The sequence below is a fragment of the Alligator sinensis genome, unplaced genomic scaffold (genome assembly GCF_000455745.1).
Source record: "Alligator sinensis unplaced genomic scaffold, ASM45574v1 scaffold400_1, whole genome shotgun sequence".
NCBI classification, from domain to species: domain Eukaryota; kingdom Metazoa; phylum Chordata; order Crocodylia; family Alligatoridae; genus Alligator; species Alligator sinensis.
In genome coordinates, this window is record NW_005841897.1 from 66317 (window position 1) to 90824 (window position 24508).

General features: G+C 46.4%; 1 protein-coding gene across 1 annotated transcript in view; it reads left to right on the forward strand.

The window, feature by feature from the left end:
* TMEM104 (transmembrane protein 104) overlaps positions 1 to 24508 on the forward strand; it is a 64737-nt gene that overhangs the window by 8273 nt on the left and 31956 nt on the right. Inside the window, exons 4-8 of the mRNA XM_006018248.3 lie at positions 2098 to 2179; positions 3434 to 3536; positions 4024 to 4104; positions 11135 to 11234; positions 11946 to 12054. Coding sequence (XP_006018310.1) covers positions 2098 to 2179; positions 3434 to 3536; positions 4024 to 4104; positions 11135 to 11234; positions 11946 to 12054 — 475 coding nt within the window. The remainder of the gene's footprint in view (positions 1 to 2097; positions 2180 to 3433; positions 3537 to 4023; positions 4105 to 11134; positions 11235 to 11945; positions 12055 to 24508) is intronic.

The following is a 24508-nucleotide window of genomic DNA, read 5'->3' on the forward strand; positions in this document are numbered from 1 at the left end:
CACAGTGCTGTAAGATAGGCCAGCATGTGTTGTTTGCATTTCTTAGGTGGAGAAATGAAAGCCTAATTACAGGACACTGCATGCTGAGTTTAATCTTTCTGTGGGAAGTCAGGCCACACTGCAGTGAGAGGCTGTGCTGTCTGTGGGACAGTGCCTCAGTCAGGAGCTTAATATTTCAGAGCCCATAACTGCCGTTTTATGCAAGTTAGCTGTAGACCTTCTGTTCCAGAAGCATTTGAAGTGCAGTTCTTAATTGGCCTCAGTGGGCGCGTCTACACAAGACACTTTACTGCGTAGTAGAGCTAATTACTGTGTAGTAAGTGCTGCCTTCTACACGTGCTGATCCTTATTGCAGTAATTTGCTCTACTTGGCAGTTAATTTGCTACCAGCAAATGCAAGGAGCAAATTAAATGCCAAGTAATTAGTGCACAGAAAGGCATGTGTAGACAACCAGTCAGGAGCAAATTTGCTCCCAGGCAGCAAGGGGTGGGAGACTGCTCTCTGCCCCTGGAAACTGCCAGCTGCTGGGGTGGCCTCTGGTGATAGAGCCTGGGCTGGGGCAATGTCCCCCTGCCCTGGCAGCATTGAGCTCCTAGACCCCGCTCCATGATCATGGAACAGGGGCTGGGAGATTGCTCACTGCTAGCTGTCCCACTGGTGGATTGGGGCAGGGGGCTGGAACCTGCCCCTCCCCTGTGGCTCTTTCCAAGCCTCCTGCCCCCACTTGGCAAGCTGGGGCTGGCTGCTCCCTCCTGGCCCTGTCTGGGATTGGCCACTGGAGCCCATCCTGGCAGCAGGCAGCTCCTGGGGGCAGGGAGCAATTGCCCAGCCCCTACCAAGAGACAGCTTTCTCCTGGCCCCATGTTCCCCCTGCCTGCTGCAGAGGGCCGGTGCATGGTCGGAGAGGGGCAGGAGCAGACTGCTGCCAGGAGCAGCAAATCTTCTCCCTAATCCTTGCATGTGTAGATGCCTGCCCAGGGTGAATTTACTCTAGCAAAAACCCGCCCCACAGCATTTGCATGTGTCCATGCGTCCTGTCTGATCATCTCTGAGATAACTCTAGAAATAGGGAGGTTCCTTTTATGTCTAGGTATTTTTGCTCTGTTCTGTCTGCATTTATTCTTTTGCTACAAGTTCCTGGGTGAGTCTCGGAGGATAATGAGGGGACAAATGCTTAAGCAGAAAACAGTCCACAAGGCCTTGTGCTGGGCATAGCAACAGATCATGAAGCAGCCACAAGTACCTTTCTGTTCTTCATTTACCAAAAGAAAAATCTTTCTGCCTAATCCTATAGCATTCATAAGGGAATGTTTGTTACTGAGCATCTACGTAAAGCCTTACATCCCAGGACATGTCTTGGAGTGGGTGCATACAGCACAGCTGGAATACAGCTGTTTCTGGGGTGAAGGATAACTGCCAGCATTGGGGAAGCTCTCTGTGCTGGAAGAGGAGGACAGGGAAAGTTGGCGATGGATATACTGGGATGCGTTTCTGCTCTGCAAAACTTGGTGATCTTTAGCATTTACACATAATAGACAGGGTCGCTGTTTTCCAAGAATTCAGTGTAAAGACTCCACATACAGTAACCTGTGCTGCACTCAATTGATCTCCTTAAGAAAGATGAGGAGCTAAGTCGGTCCTATCGGGATTCAAACGTGGTGCCTAGACCTCTCTTTCACCTTCACCGTTGCGTGACAACTCCTGTGCTGTAGAATTGACTTAAATTTGGTCTCGGTCCAGCTCCTAGCAGAGCAGCATTGCAGTTGCATCTCCTCAGGCAGTCTAAGGATTGAATAAGCCGTGGAGGCTCCTTCCCCTAAATATGGTCCTGTTCCCTAGCATTTCCCAGGACGGTCAATGCAGCCCTCCCAAATGCCAACTTCATCTGAGAAACGTCAGAATTCCCCGCCCCAGAATAATCTTGTCATACTTATTCCTTCTCTGCATCTTGCATTTAGTAACAGTTTCAGGACTGCGGCATATTAGAGACTGCAGCTGGAGAAAGCTGCTGTCCTCAGAAAGCCCGGTCAGTAATTCCCAGTAGCCTGTTCCATGGTCCTTGTCATCAGTCAGTAATGACCATGTTTCTCCTTTAGCTATATGACCACAACCTTTGTGGTGGAGGCCATGGCTGCTGCAAATGCCCAGCTCCGTTGGAAGAGAATGGAGAAGCGCAAGGTTTGTGAGATGTTTTGTTTGGTTTCCAGTCTCTCTCCCTTAATCCCTGAGGGCTCCCTCAGATGACTGCAGGCTCTGCCTTGCTCGTTAGTAACTCTAATAAAGAAATAAATTTCTACTTAGTTAACTTCTCCCTATAAAATGTGGTCATTCCCTGTGGAGTTGCCCATAAAATCCACAATTTTCTTTTTGTTTCTTAAAAACCCTGATGCTTGCCTAGATCTCTCTTAATTTCATGCAGTGCCATGCTCCACAGTGGGTGGGAGCAGCCTGTATCTGGGTGCCATTCTGGGTGTGGAAAGATGTATTATATCCCTAAACAATCCGAGACCAGGGACTGCAGGATCCCAGTGCTCCAGCTGAGCTTGTTTGAATGCCCTGGTTAGGCATGTATTCTGTGCAGTGCCCCGGACACTTTTCTGTGTCTTCATGGAGGAATTTATTCTCTTGCTGGCTTTGCCAAGTTCTGGATTTAGCAACTGCTGTGGCTCAGTGCAAGGTATACATTTTGGCCTCGTGTTAATTGGAAGGTTGTGTTTTGAGTGGCTTTTCCAGTGCCCAGCTAGGCCACTATGTAAAGTTGGCTCAAATGTGTCTGGTGCCCATGCTGTAGTGCTGAACACCAAACCTACAAACTTTTTGCATCAGGCTTGCTGGTGCCCTTTATTGTTGCACTGAGTGAACATAAGGCTCTAGGGTATATGACTAGGGATCTCCGTAAATCACGCCAGAAGTGCCCCCCACAGCAGCTGCTTTAATGTTTTTCATTTTGCCCCTCAACCTCCCACCCCACTGATTGGCAGAGGTTTTAAATATGCTGCAGTTTTTGCTTCCGTGGCAATCATCAACAAACAGCCCAGCTGGCGGGACCCTTCTGCCAATCTTGGGGGTGGGCAAACGGCAGAATAAAAAATATTAAAGGAGCTGCTGCAGGGGGGCACTTATGGCACGATTTATGGAGATCCCTATATATGACCTATCCAGAAAGAGTCCAGCTTTTTATGTCGTTCACTTCAGTGACCTGCCAGTATCCTTTTGCTTCCCCAGAAAGCTCTCCCCGCATTCCCAGGCCAGGCAGCATGACTTTCTAACATTTCATCTGCTCACCACCCACTTCATCCAAGAGCAGATGGGATTGAGGCGGTGTTACTGGGTTGTTCCTTCCTCGTGCTATAGTGGCCACAAGATGTGCCACAGGTAGCCAATATCACAGAGTAAAACCTGGGCAGTTGCACTTGTTTTCCTACCTTCCAGGAAGACGACGAGGATGAGGATTCTTCCTCTGGGGTTTCGGATAGTGACGTTCTCCTCCAAGATGGCTACGAACGATCAGAGACGCGACCTATCCTGTCAGTTCGTAAGTGTGAGACATCCATTACCACTTGCTTTCTAACTTGAAGCAAAATACTACTCCTGTGTCAGACAGGGCCATGCTTTTATCTTTGTCCTCTTTAAGTGAAATGGGACTACTCTACTGTCACCTTGCCCTTAGTGACTGCTGAGTTCTTTGTGTCTATGTTCCAGGAATTTTCCTGTAGTAAATGCTGTCATGTCCGTCAAGATGGGCAGATATATGTAGGGAGTTAGATTTATCCTGCTGCTTCCAAGCTTTTCTTTCCCCTTCAGCCCCAGAGCTGTTCCCACTGGGTTCCTTCCTGAGACAGAAATGTCTTGCTTCAGAAACCTCTCAATTGCAACTTTGGAGTGATGGCATTATGGGAGCAAAGTAGAGGTAGAGGTACATCTCGGGACCATTACATGAAATGCCTTGCATTATCTCCAGCTGGGTGTGTTCTTCCTTTGGGTTTCTCAAGAGGAACCAATGGCACTTTTTTTATTTCCAGAGAGACGTGGCTCACCCAACATCTTTGAAATCGCAGAGAGGGTGGAAATGGGCCAGATGGCCTCCATGTTCTTCAATAAAGGTAACTGTCTGGTTTCCTCAGAGGTCCTGCTGGGTAGGATGCTGTCGTACTACTGACCCTCAAACCTGGGCACTTGTAATTTGGTGGTGCCTGTTGCTGTGAATTCTTGGGTTCCTTTATAACTCCTGGTATAGAGGACTGAGTCCCTACCCACATAGTGCTGGATTTCTGCTATCCACACTTGTGTGTACAGAGAATGGGGTGTTGTTACGGCTTTTTTCCAGTACGAACAAGAATCTAGATAAGTCCCGAAGGATACAGTAGGTTCAGCTAAACAAGCCTTGAAGTGTTTGTATGTTTTTGCCTTGAGACGGGGAACTGTAAGACTAGAAGTAACAGTTGCTTCTGCCGTGCATGACTGCCTTGACCCTGACACTGTCCAAGCCTCTAGCTGTGAGCTTCGTCCACAGAAAGAGCCAGCAGTTAGAATATGCTGCTCTCGTCGAGGTGACGGTATTTTAAGATCCAGCCCAAAGGAGAGGGGGCAGCATGGAGAATTTCTGCAAGTGTAAGACAGTGACTTTTACAAGGAGAGCTTCTGTTGATTGAGCTGCTGAGTCTGAATGGGTCCCTTGTGTACACCTAATGGAGACAGACATCTTGTCTTCATATTAAATGTGTTTTTATTGTATAACAGAAAGCAAAAACCTGTAACTATAATTAAGTAAGAACCACACAGAGGGGGCTGCAATATAAATCTGTATTCATCACTTCTTGCAATAGAGATAGAAGCCATAAAAATGAAAGAGATGATACTTGGAGAATAGGACATCTGAAAAGAAATATCACTCAGAACCAAATGCTTGGATGCCATGGGCTTGCCATTTGGCTCTCATGGGGCCATGCTTCTGGAGGTCAATGACATGTTTTTTGTTCACCAGTCTCTTCTTATAATGCAGTGAGCTGACTTTTCCACTACATGACACCAGTTTTATGCCTGTGTATCTCCATTGACTTGAGTGCAAAGTCACGCTCAAGGGATGGGATTTTCAAAACATTCTAAGTAATATCAGCAGACAGCGTACTTTAAATGGATATATGTTCTCCCAAGCCACCTAGGGTATTTTGGAGATCTTGTCTGTAGTGTTGGGAAGAAGATAGCCTGGATGTTGGCCTGGAAGCCAGAACATGTAGGCTCTAATCCCAGCTCAAACACAGATTTGTTGTGCCTGTGGTCAAGACTCTTCCCCTGTGTTGCCCTCTTTGTAGGATGGTGCTAATATGGAGAAGCTACTGTGCAGTGGTAGTTTGGGAGTTTGTATTTGGGAAGCACTTTAAAGATGAAGAGCACTTGGAAATCCTGTTTTTCAGTAGTACCGTGGAGTATTTATCCATGTATGATGGCAGGCCTATCTGGCTAGTTATGGAAACAGTGTGGGCAGGAGGTGATGTATTGGCCAGTGCATAGATAAACTTAAAATTGGTAGTTTGCCCTCTACGAGAACATTAGCAGGACAGTGGTAATAATGACCATTTGCCCCTACTCAGGTATTGGATGGCAGATGATGTCCTGTGAGGAATTTAGGCTCTTAAATTAGGTGTAATTTCCTCCAGTAGAGGGTGCTGGGAATACACTCTTCTCTTCTAGCCTCAGCTGAAGATGTGAATGTCCATTTCCTTGCAAGGTGCTACAAACTGTTTTAAGTATTCGGCGTATCATCCCTTTTATTTTTAGCTTGAGGTATCCGATTTGCATGCTAGGAATCTCCCAGAAATATGTAATCTCCAAATAATATCAGGGAGGGGAAAGGTAAGTTATACTGCTGTAGATCCCAGCATGAAAGCCTTGTGATTTCCAGGTTAGACAGGAGGTGAACCTAGGTAACTTGTTGGGGGATCTGTGACACATTTCCCACTTTCTGTTACTCCCTCAGTCAGATGTGATAATACATCCCTGAGCTCTAGTTCAAGATGCCCTGCTGTTTGGTTAGAAGAGCTCAACACTGAGAGGTCACAGAGAGCGGAGCCAAGTTAAACGTGTGTTTTTTTTGTTTTTTGGTTTTTTTTTGCAGACTGTCATAGAACACGGGTTGCTTTTGACGGAGCTGTACAGCTCAAGTGGCCTTGAATAAAGGGGCTGTACAATGGCTAGTTGGATTCTAGGATGAGAAGCTGAGGCTCTCTGGGGCTGGAGTTGGAAAGTAGTGACTCAAAGTGCTAGCCTCTGCAGTTGTGCCATTAGCAGCTGATTATTTTTTTTTTTATTTTTTTTTTTTGGATCCAGGTCCTGGGTAGTACAGGAGATGAGGTGTTTGGGGTGGGACTTTGTGGCTGCTGGAGAGAGAGTGGGTGGAGGCCTACTCATAAATTCCTATCGGAGTCATTGGCCTGTAAAAAAGGAAAAACCCTCCTGTTTCTAATGAGTTCTCTGCTCATTTCCCTTGACCGACTTAACAATCTGATATGATGTGACTGCAAGCCTAGGAGTGAAGATGGGTATAAATCTTTCACTTCTGAATCTCCATCTGTTTTCTGAAGGTAGCTGACTTAGGTTTGGGCTATAAAGGAAGATAAAAGGTGCCCGGCTCTGTTTCCTTTTTAAAGGAGCCTGCTCTGAAGGATGGCTCTCTAAGCCCGCAACACCGGGCCCTCACTTCCAGGGATCCAGGAGTCATTTATTGTAATAATGGATTCTGTGCACATTCATCACGCCCCGTCCTCGTAGGAAGTCATTGATCTTCCCATTTTTTGTCCGGTAATGAAAGTATCGATCAGGGAGGGTCGGTGGCAGTTTATAAACAGAACCAACACTAGAATCTGTCTGCAATCGGAGAGGGGTGGGGGCAAGGGGGATCTCTTACCTGAACTTCTCCACCGATTGGAAAGTCGGATTGGGAACGCTGCCTCTGCTTTGGGCTTTGCAGTGACAGGGTAATGCCTGCATGTCAAGAGAAGCCGGGGTGGGGTGGGGTTGTGTTCCCAACGATTGACAGGTCTGATTTCTTTTTCTTTTCTTTATTTTAAATGGAACTGGAGTTTCAAGTGGACAAACATAAAGAGCCTTAAATCATTGTGCTGACTTAATAACCATGACAGTGATCGCCCCTGACCTTGTCCGAAATTATAAAGGATCTCTCCATTTGGAGAATGGTGTCAGTTTATTGATACAGGGTCAGAGGTGATGAGGTTCAGAGAAGCCTATCCCTGAACTTTCTGCCTTACAGATATTTGTTAGCAAGTTCCTTATGGAATAATTTCATATTTAGCTTTTCTGAGGCTGAAATACCCTAGAGATTTCAAAGTGCTTTATGCGTGTGATAAACCTGACTCCCACTTTGCAAATGTGGGCATCTAAGGCAAAGTGAATTGCTCAGGGTCTTCTCCTACCCTGTCCAGAGCCATCCCCACGGAGTCCTGCTGCCTCTCTCTTTCTCTCTAGAAATCAATACATTTAAATCCTTAGCTCTTGACCAAAAGTTTTTGGTTAGGGGAAGCTTGTCTCTTTCTTGTAGACATCCCAGCTGTTTAACCCTTTACTCCCATGCATCTCTTTGAACAAGGCTCAAGGAGAGCACCTAGACCAGGGGCAGGCAATTTATTTTGGGCAGAGGGCCACTTACTGAGTTTTGGCAACCCATCAAGGGCCTCATGACAGGCAGCCGGGGGGTACAAAAATATTAATTTTCTAATTTTTTTAGGAGCCCCATGGGCTGGATAGAATCTCCTGGCGGGCCACATCTGGCCCATGGGCCACATTTTGCCCACCCCTGGCCTAGACCTTAGTAGCTTAGCAAAATAGGAAGATGTGGGAGTTGCGGGTTTTACTTACAAATAAAAAGAACAAATATCGAACGCCTTGACTCTTCCAGAGTGGGGTGAGCACTTGGCGCTCCTGTTTATTAAATGCAACAGTAAAAATGTTTCCCTGAGGGCAACCTTATTGTTTCAAATTCTTCTAAAAAAGAAAAATCTCCCAGGCTACAATATGGGCAAGTGCATTTAGGCTGCAATTGGCTCTCTTTCTTGAGGAAGTTAGAGAGGGATATTAAGACTCAACTTTAGAGTGAAAATCTGGTTAAAGTCTTAACTATGAAGGTCACTTCAGTGACTCAATAATAATGGCATCTCAGCACCAACACGCACAAAGCCACAGAATCAATATACTGAGTCCTTGTGCTCTCTTCCAGTCTCCTCTCTTGTGTCCCCCATTAATGTCTTGAGAAATGCCACCCTGGTTTTGAGAGATTGGTGGATGCAATGATGCAAGAGGGAACTTCTTAAATACGAGTTGGAGATGGTGTGGGGTAAAAATGATTAAGGACTGCATCTCTGATTTCTTTTTCACAGAAGCAGGAAAGGTACCTTGCTACCTTCCAAGCAGCACATCATTAATTAAAAGGATCAAGTCCACATATGCAACAAAAAAATTGAATTTAATACATAGTATTTATTTGATATCTTGTTAGCAAAATATTTGATATTTTTTAGAGTTTAGGAAGCATGACTTACAAAAAAATCTTGGAAGAAGCGGGATTGTTCGCTCAGGAGAAGAAAAGACTGAAGAGGGATTAGATAAATCTTCAAAAAACCTGAAGGGTGGTTATAAACATGATAGTAAACAGATTAGACTCTTCTCGGTTCCTGGAGGGGACAGGATGAGAAGTCATGCTCTTAAATTGAAACATGGGAGGCTTAGGTTGAACGTAAGGAAGAACTGTTTGATTGCGATGGTGGTTAAACACTGAAACAGATAATGTAGAGCGGTTGTGGTGTCTCCATCCCTGGGAGTTTTTAAGGGCAGCCTAAACAAACACTTGGATGAGATGGGTGGTCTGCTTCAAACATGGGTTGGACTTGATGACCAGCCTCCTGAGGTCCCTTCCAGCCCTATTTTTAAGTGGTTGTATGAAGATGAACAATGATTTTTGGAACGTAACGGCACCCAGGTACTACAGTGATGGGTGCGGTGTAAATGTGTGGTAGAGCTTCTAGGCTACAGAGCATTGCATCAGCGCTAACCTTCATGCCTGCAATAGCACTCGACCTCGTTTTACAAATGGTGAATGCAAGGCACAGAGAAGCTAACGACTCCTGCAAGCCACCGAGGAAAATTTAACACCACCTGGGATTAAAACAAGAGGGAGCGCATAGATCTATCAAAACATTAGCTGTCGTCTCAAGCTGTTCTCCTCTTATTCACTCCCTCTTATTTATTTCCTTCCTAAAGTAAAACAGTTGCATGATTTTTCATGGCTTGCTTGCCTTTGAATGAAAATCTGTTTAGATTTGCTTTGTGTTGTTTAGATTGAGGCATTTGGCTCCCATTTCTTCAAAGTGGGTCAGTGCAATTTGGCATCTTTTTATGCCTATTGATTTCCGCTCACCACTGCAGAGTTTCCTGTTTTCTCCCATTAAGGTTTTCGGGGGGAGGGGGGGTTGTCCATGAAATTAACTTTTTTATTTCAGATTTAGTTATTTATTTTATTTTCTCCTCTTCCGTACAGCTGAATGCAGGACAAGTAAAATCTGATTTTAATGAAAGACTGTGGGCAGGAGAGAACGAGTGAAATTCTTCTGTAGAGCCCTGAGATCTGAGGGCAGCAGAATTGAAATGTTCGAGTTTTGCAGGATTGCAGTTTAGCTCCAAAAGCTTTATGTGCTTAGCAGAAGTTTTCCAAAGAAGCTTAGCTTCAGGTCTGTAATACGTATAGGTGAAGCCCTGTGGAGGACTGGTGCAGAGCTTCAAGTCAGCGTGCTGCTGAGTGAGGGCACTACAAGGAACGGGCTTTTGGGGTTTCGTGAGTCTTCTGCAATTCTTTGCATTCCAGCTGTGTTGACACTGTTGCCATCCTACCAGTCCCCTGGCACTTCTTAGTTGAAGTGCTGAGAATAGTTCCCCAAAAGGGACTATCTTGCTGGGATCGTTTGACCCCAGCTGACTTCCTGCCCCTTGGGCAGGGGGCTGGACCCGACGATCTTGCGAGGTCCCTTCCAGCCCTAATGTCTATGAAATCTATTAAAGGAATTGGGCTTCTGCTCACCAGTGAATCAGGGTCTTTGGAGATGGTGTTTGAGAGCAGAACAAGAAGTACTGGGATGGTTAGGTCACTGATTCTCAACTAGGCTGCTATGGCATCCTGGGGTGTCTAGAGATCCTTTCAGGGGTGCCACACAATGTTAATAGTGTTCAGTGTGCAGATGTGGCTCATTAGATAAACCCAGAGATTTCGACTGGGAATCCAGAGTGTTAAAAACATTCTGACGTGTTGTTTCCAAGTTCTTTGCAACCGAAGAATTGCTCTGTTGTTTTTCTGTAATCAAAAAATGAGTGAAAACTAAAGCTGGCATTTTCCAAGGTGGCCTTGAGTCTAACAAGGTTGGAAACAACTGGTTTAGGTCTTGGTGTTGCAGCCTTTCAGCAATGGCAGGTCAAACTAATACACAGCTCTGTCCTAAAGCAAGCTGCTTTATGCAATTCGGCCATCACTGCCATTGATTCTTTTTCTCCCTACAATGGCCCCCAATTGCTGCTGTCTCCCTGACTTGAGCCAAAATAATTTTTGCAGACTACATCCAGCCCACGGGCCATGGGTTGCCAACCCTTGTTTTAGGTGGCTAATAACTGGTTACAGAACCTCTTTTACTTCTAGGCTCCTATTGTATGGCAAAGGCCCTCCCTGCTGAGTGGCTTGTATGAAAGGGGTTGGTCTCACTCAGTTTTCTGGTATGTAGGGGTCCACACCCCCACAAAAAAATCCCTCGTAATTAGCCCTTGTTTCCCTTTCTGGCACCCTGTGTGAAGAAGCAGTGATTGAGCCAAAGCTGATCTTTGTGAGTCAGTCTCCATTACTACTGCCTATACTCTGAGGGTCAGGGGGGAGGAGGGAGCATGGAAGGCTATAACTTCTAGGCCCTGAAGCATTTAAACCAGCACCTCTCAACAGATAACTGACCACAATAAAATAGGACAAGCAAACGAAATCTAAAAGCCTTTGAAAGCAGCATGAAATGAGCATCTGACTTCTAGGAGCATGACGTTATGACCCACCTGTCCCCAGCCTCCTTGTTAAAATGTTCTCTCTTCTTACAGTTGGTGTGAACTTGTTCTACTTCTGTATCATCATATACCTCTACGGGGACCTGGCAATCTATGCAGCGGCCGTACCAGTCTCTCTCATGCAGGTGACCTGGTGAGTATGCCTCTGAATGCATGTCTTTGAGAGCATTGGGATATATAACATGCTAGTGACGGAGGATGTGAAGCCTTTGGATGTGGACGCTTGTGTGACTGTGTGGTTACTGAGTAGACATGGTTTTGCTTTTGCCTCTTGTAGGACGGAAGGAGAGATGGCTCAAGAGCAGGTCATCGCTAGCTGAAAGAGGGTTAGTGCAGTTGGGTCATATCCGTCTCTAGTTTGTTCTCTTTGCTAGAGCTGTAGCTTAGCTGGCTGAAAAGTCACATGCCCTGGCTTAGTCTGAATCAGATTTTAGTGCCAGACTATCAGTTGGCAGCTGACCAATTAGGGGAATGGGTGTAGGTCCCTTTGCACAATTAAAGCAAGGACTCAGACCAACAGAACAGCGTTGTGTCCCACCAGCTCTGGAATGAATCTGAAATTGTGACTTCTAAGTGCAAGTCTCTGTGTGCCAGTATCAGTCTCTTAAACCATCTACTCCGATCATGTACGCATGTTGGTGCAAGGAACCCAAGAATCTGAGTTTCTTTGCATAACTCCCAGTGATTTTATATTCACTGACCAATGTGTTAACCCAGCGAGATTGGGAGGGAATCTCTTTTGTGTCCCTCTCTCTTTGAATGGAATAGAGGGGAAGACGGACTGGTGCGGACGGAAGAAAGGAAGTTGAAGTCTTGTCTTGGTTCTTGTTTCCCCCCTTCACAGTAGTATGACTGGCAACCACTCCTGCAGCGTTGGAGATGGCACAAAGTATAACGATACGGACAAATGCTGGGGCCCCATCAGGCGGATCGATGCTTACCGACTCTATCTGGTGAGTGCCCAGAATTGTGGTTGCCTCTCCTTGTTGGTTCTTTTCTGACATGGTCTGCCCAGGTTTCCATGGAGTCAAGTGTTGGGGTTGAACAGCAAAGGGGTAAAACTTTGGACTTCAGCCTGGTCTTGCTAGACTACCCCAGCTGCAGTCCACTTGGATCACTATGGTCTGCTGATCTAAATTTCCCCTGCACTTTCTATGACTTATGATATTTCCCTCTTGTTTTCGCTCGCTCACTCGTTTTCTGTCTCTGCTTTCTTTCTCTCCCCCCCCCATGCTCTTTCTCCCCCCTGCCTGCAGTTGTCTATCTCTAATGCTAGACAAGCCCAGAAGTGTCTGCACTTCAGTGCTTGGTGAAGCAGTTCTGATTTTTATACAGAGCTTTTAAAACTTACAGGGTGTTTTAGGATCATTTTGGTTGCAAAGCTATATATAAAATATTGAATCTGTTATGTTGCAGAAACTTGCATGTACGTGTGCAGAATTGTGTTTGCAGTATGGCTATTTTATTCAAAGTGCTGTTCCTTTTATGTTTTTGGAGGGTGAATTTATTTGGGGAACTGGTTGGGAATATACCACCAGAGCAGCATCTGGTATTGTACTTTAGCCCAGGTGGCCCTTTCGCTTAGGATTGTCTACTGCACCCATTGCTATGGGATCAAAGTGTTGTGGATCTGTTGCAAGACCAAAACTGATTATTCTAGGGGTCTGTAAATGCAGCTTCTCTCATTCAGTGCGGGTTAAATGGATATCTCTGAAGACAAAAGCCACTGGAGGTGAGGAAAGAAGGGCTCTGTATGCAGGGTATAAGAGCTGAGTAGTTCTGAATATCAAATGGACCTGTTGGAAATCCAGTTAGGGATGAAAATACAAACTGGATTGGAGAGGTCTGGAGGAAGGAGCTTTGGATCAATAGTGTGAGCAGGGAACTTCCAGGGCCAGGGATAAATCAACATAATATTTCCAGTTAGCCTCATAAGGAGTGTGTGGTGGCCGGATCCCTTCCCCAAGCACGTCTCGCTCTTGCAATAACGCCGAATCAGGAGCGAGGCCTCGGAAATATTAGTGAATGTCAAAGCCTGGTTAATTATTTAAAAGAAATATTATTGCTTTATTAAATTGCGTCTTGGCCTATTTCTTTAAAACTTCCACATGATTGAGGATTTCTTCTCTGAATTTCAATAACTCTTTGACCCAGCAGAAGGAACTTGTCAGGGAAGGCAGACATGCATTAATTACTGCCTGCGTCTCCCAGATATTGCGCCTATAACTCACAAAGATAATTGTCATTAGCGCTTGAAAAAAATTAAAAAAAATTAAGACTGTAGAAGTGTTAGTCTCACTGGCATCTGTGTGTGGCTAACTCGCACGGGCTTTTTTCTTTCCTGTCTGCTTGTCTTTTTGGTTTGTGTTTTGAAGGGTACTTATCCTTCACGGCAATGGTTAACCCTCCTACTGTGTAATAAGAAAAAAGGATTTAGGTGCTTTTATCAGTTGTGTTGTGGGGAGGAGGTGATGAAGATATATGATGCTATGATATATTGTGTTAGGTCATCACTGAAGAGCCTCCCAGAGATGTTGTGTTGTGTTCACATCTCCTAGGTGCAGTGCTGTATCTGAACTGAATTACACCTTCAAGGATGTCTTTATGGCTCCCAGTGGGTGTATGCATAGGTAACGCTGTTCCCGCAAATGAATTCAGGGCTCTTGTTTTCCTAGCTCTTCCATTCACTCACAACTTAACTTAGGTCAAGTTACATAATGTCTGTTACCCCTCGCAAACAAGGGTCTTGACATCCTATTTACCAAGGCATGTGAGACTATAACACACATTGAGATCAGCTGCAGAACTTGTAGTCTTCAAGCTCTGGGAGGATTGTTCTGGGAATATCCATCCCCGTCCAACCTGCATGCCAACATCTTGTCTGGGATGGTTTAGACACGGATGATCCTGCCTTGAGCAGTGGGTTGGACCAAATGACTCCTTTGAAGGTCCCTTGCAGTCCCATTTCCTATGATGTGGCCATGTCTACATGAGCACAGATATCTGTTTCCCCAGGGACAAGTAGCAGCGGCACACCTTGTGCATGCCACGCATGCTCTCTTGCATGGCAGGTTACCCCAGGTGGAGTAGGGGAGGCTGGGGCCAGCAACTGTGCTGACCCCAGCAGCCTTACCCAGGGTTCTGGGGTTCTCAGGGAGCTCCAGCCATGGCAGTCCTGCATCACAAAGCCTGGCTGGCAGCCAGATCGTGGCTCCGGCCAGCTAGACTTCAGTCTTTGGTGGCATGCCTTGCTGCCACATACGCTTCCCTACTTCTGTTTGGCATGTGTTTTTTTTGACCCCAGAATCTCCTGGGATCAAACCCCCACAACCCCTGGGTGCTGCAAGATAGCAGCGCTGGGACTGCCTGCTTGTGCAGTGTGCGACACCACAGATGGGTCTGCAGCACCATATTTCGTACACCCATGCTCATCTAGACATGGCCTATGTGCTTTGGTGCTGGACTTTCCTGAAGTATGTTCTAGGTATAACATATAGACGAGTGATCCATGGGTAAAACTGGGATATTTTATTTTTCTGTAAGTAAAGAAGTCTCTTCTCCTTGGCTTCCCTCCAATTTCCACTTCGCAGAACTGGCCACTTTATGCCAGGTGGCAAAATTAAATTTTAAAAACATTTTAACAACCAACTATCATGAATTTCTAAAAGCATTTTGGTCCAGATCTCACAAGCTGACATTTAGCTTTCTTAGAATTTCACTTGAAAATTTCAGGGAAGCAAAAACTTCTGTTTTGATTGGTTGCAAATCGCAGCAACTTTTAATTGCGCAGTAGAAAAGTTCTGAAACTTCTGCTGAAGGAAAACACTTTGAAGCCACAAATGTAATGTAGAGTATAGAGCAGCATGGCGGAGGCAAACATGTCCTCCAGACGAGAGAGGATGGCGGTGGATGATGCATTGTCTGTCAAACACTTTCCGACACTTGTCTTTTCCCAAAGCTGGCTGTAGCACAGAGAAGCCTTCCTCACTTGAAACAGGATGGTGCTATGAGTTGTCTGGTGCATGTAGCATTTATTTAAGCTTATTTGGAATCCTGCACTTGGGACGGATCTTGGCAGCTCCAGACAAGTGAAACGTTCTGCTCTTCTACTGCGGTGATCAAAATTTGGCAGAGATTTTGCTAATCAAAAGCCGTGCGTGCGTCTGTCTCTGTCTGACATCCAGCACACAATAACTCTTGCCGCAGATTTCTATCGCCCTCCATGGACAGAAGCAGATCCCATGCACAGTAGCTGGAACATGCCTGCCCCAAAGGAGGGAGAAGAATTTGGAAGCGAGGGAGACTCTTGACATTTCTCAAGAGCTTGGGAAATGGGGGTTTCCTCTCTCCATGCTGAGAAATGCCCCTGCTCTTCTGTTCTTGAGTCATTGTGGACACACAGAGCTTTTCTTTCAGATTATGTCCCGGTGTTGACCGGAGGCAAAAAGATAACACAAGAATTTAGGAAAAAAATCACCCTGTGCTCTCCAAAGACAGCAGCTCCCCTTCTCTTAAGTTCCTGCCTTTTACTTTTCCATTGTCCTTCACTGCTCTTAATAATCTGATATTCAAACTCGGTTTTGAGAGAGCTCAAGTGCCCGTCAGACGGTTCAAGCCAGAACCTCACCCCGGCCTGATTTCTGCTCCTTGCCTGTGGTAAAGATGACTTGATTTATAGTCACCCCTCTTGCTCTCTTCATCTCCTCCTCCTCCCCCCCACCCCGGCTCCCCCTCTCCATTCTGTATGTTCACAGCTAGCAAAAAGTTTTAACTTATTTTTTTTCAGGGCAAATAGTTAATTATTGTTTTCTCTGAGAATCAACTGGGGTGGCAGCTTTCATACCAAGTGCCACCTCTCTTGCTGACTTCCCAGGGATATCTGCCTTTCCCTTTATCCCCTCTTTGCAGCAAGAAAGTGTTTCAAACATTGAATCTTCAAGCTGAGCGAAGGGAGGAGAGAACGACTGACATTAAAATCCTGTTTCATGGTTTAACATCCAAAAAGTCCTCTAGAAATGGTTTCCATTTCCGCTTTTGGGGAATGGAAGCTGAGGAACTATGTATTAACATGCATATTTAGACAGATTAAGTCCATCTCGGGAGATTTGCCTGTTAGCGGCAGTAATAAAGATGCTACATAAACCAGCACACCAAAGTGTGGCTGCAGAGTTTTCCCAGCACATTAACCTTTGTCCCATGCAAGTACAGAGCTTTGGTTGTAAATTGCCTTGCAGTACTAGCTTGCCAAATAAATGGGTAAAATGATTTTTATGGTCCAACAAATCCTCCGTCCTGTCCCAGGCTTGTAACGTGCCTCTGTTTTTTTGGACGTTGGGAGGCCCAGATGATTTTGGACATTGGACTTGTGGAAGTCTGCTACAGTGGGACAGGTAAGTCGGTGGGTAAGGGACACGTGCTGCATGGCTTGGTGACCCCTTTGGCAAATGCTGATTGAGGTTAAAGCGAAATGATAACTCTCTCTCTCTCTCCTCTTCAAATCAGTCAGAAGGCAGCAGCCCCCTCCACAGCCAGAGTGATTTCTAAGGGGTCTCACAGTCATCTGGCTGTTTTAAGCCCATTGTAAGGGCAGCCAGGAGCAAACTGTACCATGAGGGGTGATCCTGTGTGTGTGCAGATTGCCCACAGATCTGGGTCTGTGCACCCTGGCTGCTATCCCTCTATAAGGCTTTCCTTATGGCTAGCTATATGCCTACCGAGTAGGCTGTAATGAGGGACGTTCACATCCAGGTTTAACCCTCTCTTGATCACATGTGCCATCTTGGTGTTGCCCTTCTGTAACAATATGGCAGACAACACATTTGTTGCTAGGGAAAATACAAGCTGGCGTATTTATTTCATGAGAGGTTAGTCCGGAGCAACAGCCACTGCCCAGAGAGTCTGATCCAAAATGTGAACGCGACCTGGCAAATGTTGTTTCAGCTCAATGCTAGAGAGTGGGCATGGCAGCTTATTGCTCGCCCTCAGCCCTCCCTCCCTGGCACTTGGGGCCTCGGCACCTTCCCAACACTGAAGCAAAATGGCTGCAAGTCCCTCTGAAACAGGGTATGAAAGCGCTGCAGAAGGAGCTCTTTCCCCTCCCCACTTTCCCCCAGCCTGGCTGAGTGCTGTTCAAAGCTACCGGGTGCATCTGTTCTGTCTGAGCACTGCTGAGTTTTGGAGATGCCTGGGAAAGGGACGTGGCATCCGCTTTACAGGTTCGCAGATGCTGCAGTATCGCAGGCAGCCCAGCGGGTGTGGGCCGAGCGAAGATGGGAGTGCAGATGGTTTAATGGAGATTATCCCGGTTGGAAACGTGCTTGCGCGTTGAATAAAATGAGCGGGCGTGCAGGCACTTACTTTCGCTCTTTGGGAAGGGACAATGTCACCCCGGCCTGGCATTCTGATTGTAATGCTGAGCAATCAGAGCCAGGCCCGTCTGAACCTGCCAGGAAGGCAGCCGCAGGGGCCGGGGAGATAATTCAGGGGTACAAAGGCCTTCCTGTTGGAAACAGAATTAACCTGAAAGTGCTAAGGCTGAATTAACACGCTTCATGGAGATGCATCTCCCCTCCCACCCTATTCTTCTCTCTTGCCATGATGCTGTGTTCTCCCCTGTGGCCATCTATAGGGCTTTTCCTCTCTCTCCATCTCTTCCCTTTTGACATTCACCCTCATTTCTGATTAACCCCGGGCATTCAAGTTGTGCAAGTTGAATGCCTCGATATGAGTCTGGCCCTTTGCGTTCAGAGCTGCTGTTATTCCCTGGAGAGCCTCGTTTGCCTCTGGTTGTGTGTGTGTGTGTGTGTGTATCCCTTGTATGTGGATATGCTGGTCTACTCCATTCCAGGCCTGCAGCCTGAGGACATCCCTTCTTAATAGTTTGCTTTGGGGGGGAAGGGGTAGGTTGTTGACACCCAAAATGTACTCAAGGTTCTCATCCATTTTATAGACTCAGGGCATCTGTTGAAAGACTCAAGTCCGCACTCGCTAGACTCTAGGCAATCCTTGGACAATGTCAGCTCCTGGGTTTTATTTACTACAGAAAAATAATAGAGCAACTCTTCTGTTGCACAAAACTTGGAACCAGACTGGTCAGAATGGATTCCTGTTTGCAGTCGCTAGGTTTATCTGGTGAGTTGTGTTTGCACAGCTAAGAGTGCACCCCTGAAAGGATCTCAAGGCACCGCAGGGTGTTGTGGCACCCTGGCTGAGAATCGTAAGTCTAAAGACGCCTGCTGCTTTGGTGTCTCCTTTACCAAGCCACGCTAGAGTGAGCAACTTAGCCGTCCCCAGATGCTAATGCGAAAACCAATTACTGTTCCACCCCAATGACCCTGGTGAAGAAGGCAGTGCTAGGTGCAAAAAATATATATTTCCAGAGAGGTTTTCATAACTGCAGCACTGGCTGGCTGTGAATGATTTAATTACCAAAAATGCCTTTTTGAGCCGAGATCACAGATCGCCTCCTGACCTCCTTATATAAAAGGATTGCTTTACACAACATGGAGATCAAGTGCAGCAAGTACTGGAGTGAATGTGTTGGTTCTTCAGTAGTTCATGCACATCTTGACACCCATCTTGCCGGGGTCAACTGATCTCAGCAGTCTTTCCTGCCCAAGTGCAGGGGGGCTGGACCTGATGATCTGTAAGGTCCCTTCCAGCCCCTAGCAACTATGAAACTATATGGCACCAATAATTCAAAGCAAATAAAATAACTCTTGAGTCCTGTCAATTAGGGAAGAGCAAATATGTGGAAGCGCTGTCTATAAGGTTAGAGACCTATGTGATTTTAGTAACCATCCTGCTCTGATGCCATTCACTGACTTAAGCCTTCTCTGCTAAGTGGTTGGAACTGGGGGAAAGTTGAATGGGGAAGCAACATACACATCTTCCAAGGACGCTTGATGAGCATCCTCTTCCTTGGGTGAGGAAGTTTTCCCTTCTGTTTTGCCACCTTCCGCCGCTGTGCCCCGCAGCAGTCTCCTCTTGTAATAAGTGGGTCACAGCTGCCGTCTCGTGGATATTTATTCTTGCAGGTCTTCATGCCAAGCGTGGCCTAGAGACTTTCAGAACCAGCATGCCGGGGATGCAGGTGCCTCGGTGCCAGGTGTCCGGGGCAGGGAGGGTTGACTTAGCAGCGCAGCTTTCCAGCTAGTGATATCCTGAAGCCTGTGGATGGGGACCGTGAGGAGAGCAGGTTACACGGGGGAGTTTATTGTGCTTCTGTGAAGCCAACGTTAGCTTTTAAAACTGACTTTGAGAAATAATACAGTAGTTCTGCAGTGATGTTTCAAACCCCCACAGCTTCCTATAGTGATGCTGCTGTGTTATAGAGCCATTACGTATTATTTTTTTTTATAAGGTATGTTTCCTAGCAAGCTTCTTTTGCCGATATTAAAGCATGTTGTTCCCAGCAAACACTTGAGTGCATTTTATTATGTGGAAATAAAAACAATTAAATAGTGTCACCGTAAAAGAATGGCAGCTATTACTCTTGTGGGCAATTACAGTTTTGGAAGCTTTTTAAATGGGGGGGGGAAACCCTGTATTAGTGATCCAGGACACTGCAGCTTCCCTAAAAGCAGTAGCACTCTGGACCACTATTGTGAAAAGGGAGGTGGTTGGCAGGAACAATTGAAGCTCCTGATTTTTAAGCATAAATATCAATACAACCTGAACTCTGGTTGCTATAGAGGCCTCCATAATATAGCATTTTTGGCTAAAAGCCCAGCTTGAGTGGCTGATTTTTTTTTTTTGTCTCCCTTTCCTGCCTCCCATCTCGTCAACCTCTAAAGAGCGAGGTCAGTTGAGTTACATTTTTGCTCTGAAACTGCTGTGAGAGCTGGGAGCCAAGTTCACTTCAAATAAATGGTGGTGGTATGTGGGACAGGAAAGCAATTTTCAGCTTTTCTTGTTGTTGTTGTTGTTGTTTATTGTTATGAAGCTAATAAGGTTGAAATAGGCACACAGCCTCGTTAATACAGCATAAATCCTGCCTCCGTCATTTCGGGTCCATTCTTTTTCCCTTTGGCCTCGTCTATAAATTCTGTCTCTGTTGCCGTCTGTGGCCTGCTCATCATGTGCCTTTGACATAAAGTAGCTTTCACCCGGCTGGTTTTCCACCCCTTCAACATTTCCCAACCTCTAAAGCCAGTCAAGGCAGGGAGTGGTGGGGAAGGAATAGCTTTAGATAATACCTGGCTGCTGCGAGGGAAGCTTCATCTTCATCAGTTGAACCCAAGTGATGGCTGAAATCTGTCCAGTATGTTCGAAGCAGGATGTTGAGCTCATCAAGCAGGTGACCCCGGAGTCCAGGTTGAGCACTGGGTGTATGCTTTGCTCATTTCCTTTGCCACCTCCTTTCTACCAGGGTGAGAGAACGAACTCTTGATGTCAGGGCTGAGGGAGGGAGACTGATCCTCCAGTATACAGTGGAAAAGCTCCAAGAAACTGCAAGAACATGGATTAAAGTCACTGGCTTTAAAGGATTAGCTTGTCTTTTTTTACAGGGAAATCGATAGTGCAGGGGACTGAAATGTGTTTTTTTTTTTGCACAAAGCTGTCTGTTCGCTTTACAATGAGAAGTGTTTTTTCTTCTTTTTAAATGAAGCCTGGATTACACTGTCACTCATTCTGACATGCAGTTTTTCTGGGGCAATCCTAACAAAGGGCCTTAATAGCCAGTCCTCCCCCTGGCCACCTCCAGCCAACTGGAAAGGGTTGTGCTGAGGGGGAAGGGCACCTTGCTGTTTCTCATCTCATATGTGGATGTCTGATGTTGTCTTGGGCATATACTTCCAAAGGCTGCCTAACCGTTGCAGGAAATGGCATGGCTGGGGTGATCCGCATAGGCATGTAGTCAGGCTGGAGCACACGAACCATAGTGCGACTGCCTGTGTTTTGTTTCTGGCTTTCTATAGAAACTCAGGCCATTGACAGACGTTCATGTAAAGGCACGATGGAAACTAATCCCTGAACCTAAAAATTGTTCCACCTGTGATTTTTTGGGGGGGGAGGATCAGATCCCAATCGCGCTCTACTTATCAGTGCAGGGGGAGCCTGGGATCATGATCAATTTGAAAGCTGGATGTCCAACAACCAACTGATTGTGGACTGGCTCTAGGACCACGCTGGGATTTGAGCCAGTCCTGGTGCAGTTCCCAGAACTGGCCAACAGTTTTCTGGTTGTTGACTGGACTGGATTGGGACTGTAGAGGGACTAGTACAAGCCCCGATGCAGCTCCATATCTGGCTGATTGTCAAGCAGTGCAGACCTTGTCAGGCCTAGTTGTAGACCCCAGAGCAGTCCTACTCCTGCCACACATTCAATTTAAGGTGCAATGGAAACCAGCCACCAAAATATTGCACTTTTTTTTGTGTAATATTTTTGTGGCTAGGCTCCTTTACTGTGGCACCATTAAATCCCTGAACATGTGGCTAGGTCACTATGCGAATAACAGACTAACTGCGTCCTAGTTGTAATTTCTGCCAAAAGCCTCAGATTCTCCCACTAAGGTGGTGGTTAAGACTTGCCGGATGGATCAACCAGAAGTCCAGTGTAGTCCTTCAAGAGCAGGACTGATAGTGAGCATGGCTGATCCCCAACCTGTCCAGTTCTGCTGAGGAAAGACTGGAGACTCTTCTGACCCCTGCAGCAATAATTTCTGTCTTCTCCAGCTTGAGAACTGACCCCTCTTCTAGGTTGCAGAGCAATAAGCGTGCATCAGGTGGAGCAGTGAACAACCTGACCCACATGAGAAGAGGTCGGAGGAGCTCGGTCTGGAGGATTTTTGTCTCTAACCAGCACCCTTAACTTTGCAGATGGAAAATTCATGGAAACCCACTTGAGCGTTGAAGGAACAAGATGGTTTAGGGCAGAGCCATCCTTACGGCCAGGCGGACAGGGCCATCCCTATCTAAGTAAAGCTGCATAGAGCTCATTTGAGCAGTAAGAGGCCAAACCTGACACTTTTTTTTCTCTCAGTGTTTGAGACCAGTCTCTCCTGAGCTGGGCAGGTGTGACAAATGATATGTATTTGTGATCACTCGTTTACTGCACAAATTGGAAAGGTTTAAAAATGGCCTTTACAGCTTTTTGCCTACACTCCCTCCAGACTGTTTCAAGGGACTCATTTGCCTCAGTCTCTTTGTGAATTGCTCTGTGGAAATAAGTTAACAAGTGTGCTTGCCGTATTGCATGTATGGTTTGATATTGTGACAGTCGAGACTGGAGCTGGCCTATTAGATCAGATAAGTGGTCCCCTGGGGGAATCAATGCAAGACCTTTTTTTTTTCCTGAACAACAGATTTTTCTAACACTTGGTCCACTTAAAAAAAAAAAAACAAAAAAAAAAATGGAGATCTCATAGAGAGATCATCTGATTGCTAAATAGAGCAGCAACCTCCTTGCCTGGCTGTGTACAAGTGTTGCCATGGACTAGGTCATTGACTGTGACCCCTTTCCATTCCCCACATACTTTATTATGGAGATGCTAGGATAGGTAATTGGCCTCAGGGCAGACTGTACAGAGTTGCATGGCAGTGCTAGTGCATGGGTTTTGCCATGGGAGGAGACTGGGGAAGTGGCATTGAATGCGATGGGGTGCCTTGCTCCCACTGGGAACAATGTTCATAGAGATAAGCTGAACAATCTCGACTTTTAGGCAATCGACTGGTCAGTTGATTAGGCTTTGGTGAAACCTCAACTTAATGTGACCTCTGCACTAAACCAGAAGCTACAGTGCTGGATCGTGTAACTTTAGGTGCTGCCATAAATCTGGAAAAAAAAACCCCAAAAAAACAAACCAGAAATGTCTTGGGTTTGTCCTGTAGGGAACTGTGGTCTGTGTAATGCATCTCAGCAGACAGTCTCTGAAGCAATGCAGTGGGTTTACTGCACCAGTTCGCTAATTGTGTGCTGCCCGGCAGGGCCAGAGGAAGGCCCAAAGGAAGCTCCCCAAGTAGCCCGGAGCACAGCAGCTTTCCCTCTCTGTCGCACAAAGCCAGTGCATGGGGAGCCCTCATGCGCCTCCAAGTATCTGCTCTATATGGCACACCAAACAGCCAGTGGGATAATATTGCCTAGAGAGCTTCATTTCAGGGGCTGGTATATGTGGGGCCATGCTGAGAATTTAACAAGAGAAGACACGTTGGGAGCAAATACTACCGCTTCAGTGCCAGCAAAATGGTGTGCATTGTAATGGGCTTGGAGAGTCCTAAGCCTAGCAGATCCTAAAGGCTGTGTGTCCCAAGGACCTCCTAGCCCCAAATAGTTAATGGAGAAGCCTGTCTGTAAGGGCTGACGTGGGTATTTGTCATGCTGCCTCTCTGTGCTGTCTAACCTGAAGGGCTTCTGCATTAAATATACCTGTAGCTTAATCATGCTATATACTGCTATGGGAGTATATCAGTATGCATAAATGTTAGGCAGTGCGTACAATAATGGATATCCTCTTGCATGTTGTTGGATGAAGCTCATTAATCTGTTTATACAACAGCTAACTAATGTAGCAAAACCCCCTCAAGGTTACTCGGTGTCAGGGAAGTTTGCTGTTCTACTCAGTATCCGTTTTGAGGCCAGAGGACTCTGGAGGGTACGGCTGGGCCTGGCTCTTGCACGTTTGCTCTGCAGGCCTCCCAAGTACCACGAAGCTTACATTCCACTTTCCAGCTCCGTTTTCCTACCACTATCTGCTTTTCTCCTCCTATCCTGCTGCATTCGGATGCAATGAGATGCAGAGCAGAGAAGGTCAGAGCGGGTCAAGGAGGCACTAAAGTGATTACAAGACACTGCAAATGACTGTGCCATAAATACCCTGACGATGAAGGATGGGACAACAGTCACCTCGGGAGTTTGCTGGCCTCCATCTTTCTCTTGCTCATGAAAAATCACTGTGGACGCATATTTACACCTGAGATTGCAGGCTTGCTGTTGGCTGCGATCCGGGGGCCCTGAGTGCCAGGGACAGCCGTGATTGCCTAGAATGGCTTTTTGAAAACATTTTGACATGTTTGGATTACTCAGTTTGGGAGGAGAGGGACCCAAGTCATCAGGATTGTAACTGGATCTCGTACTTATTGGAATCTGCCAGCCCTGGAAACTGCCAGCCCTTTCCTCATCCCCGGCGAAGATCCAACCCAGGCAGGACCAGAGAAGCTCTATCACAGTGTCGGCAGACCTCCCCCTTTGAGAGCTCCATCTGGAGCATTTCAATTGCCTTTCAGTACTTGTGCTCAGACCCTCACGATGGTCAACGTATGTGATTTGGTGGCTTTTGTGAAGTGGCCCCTTTCCCACTTGGAAACAGAACTGCACATTTATTTCACTTTCGGTCATTAAACCGAATACCACTGTTGACTGGGACTGGGCTTGAACCTCTGACGCTGGTCCAAGGCTCTGGATCCTAT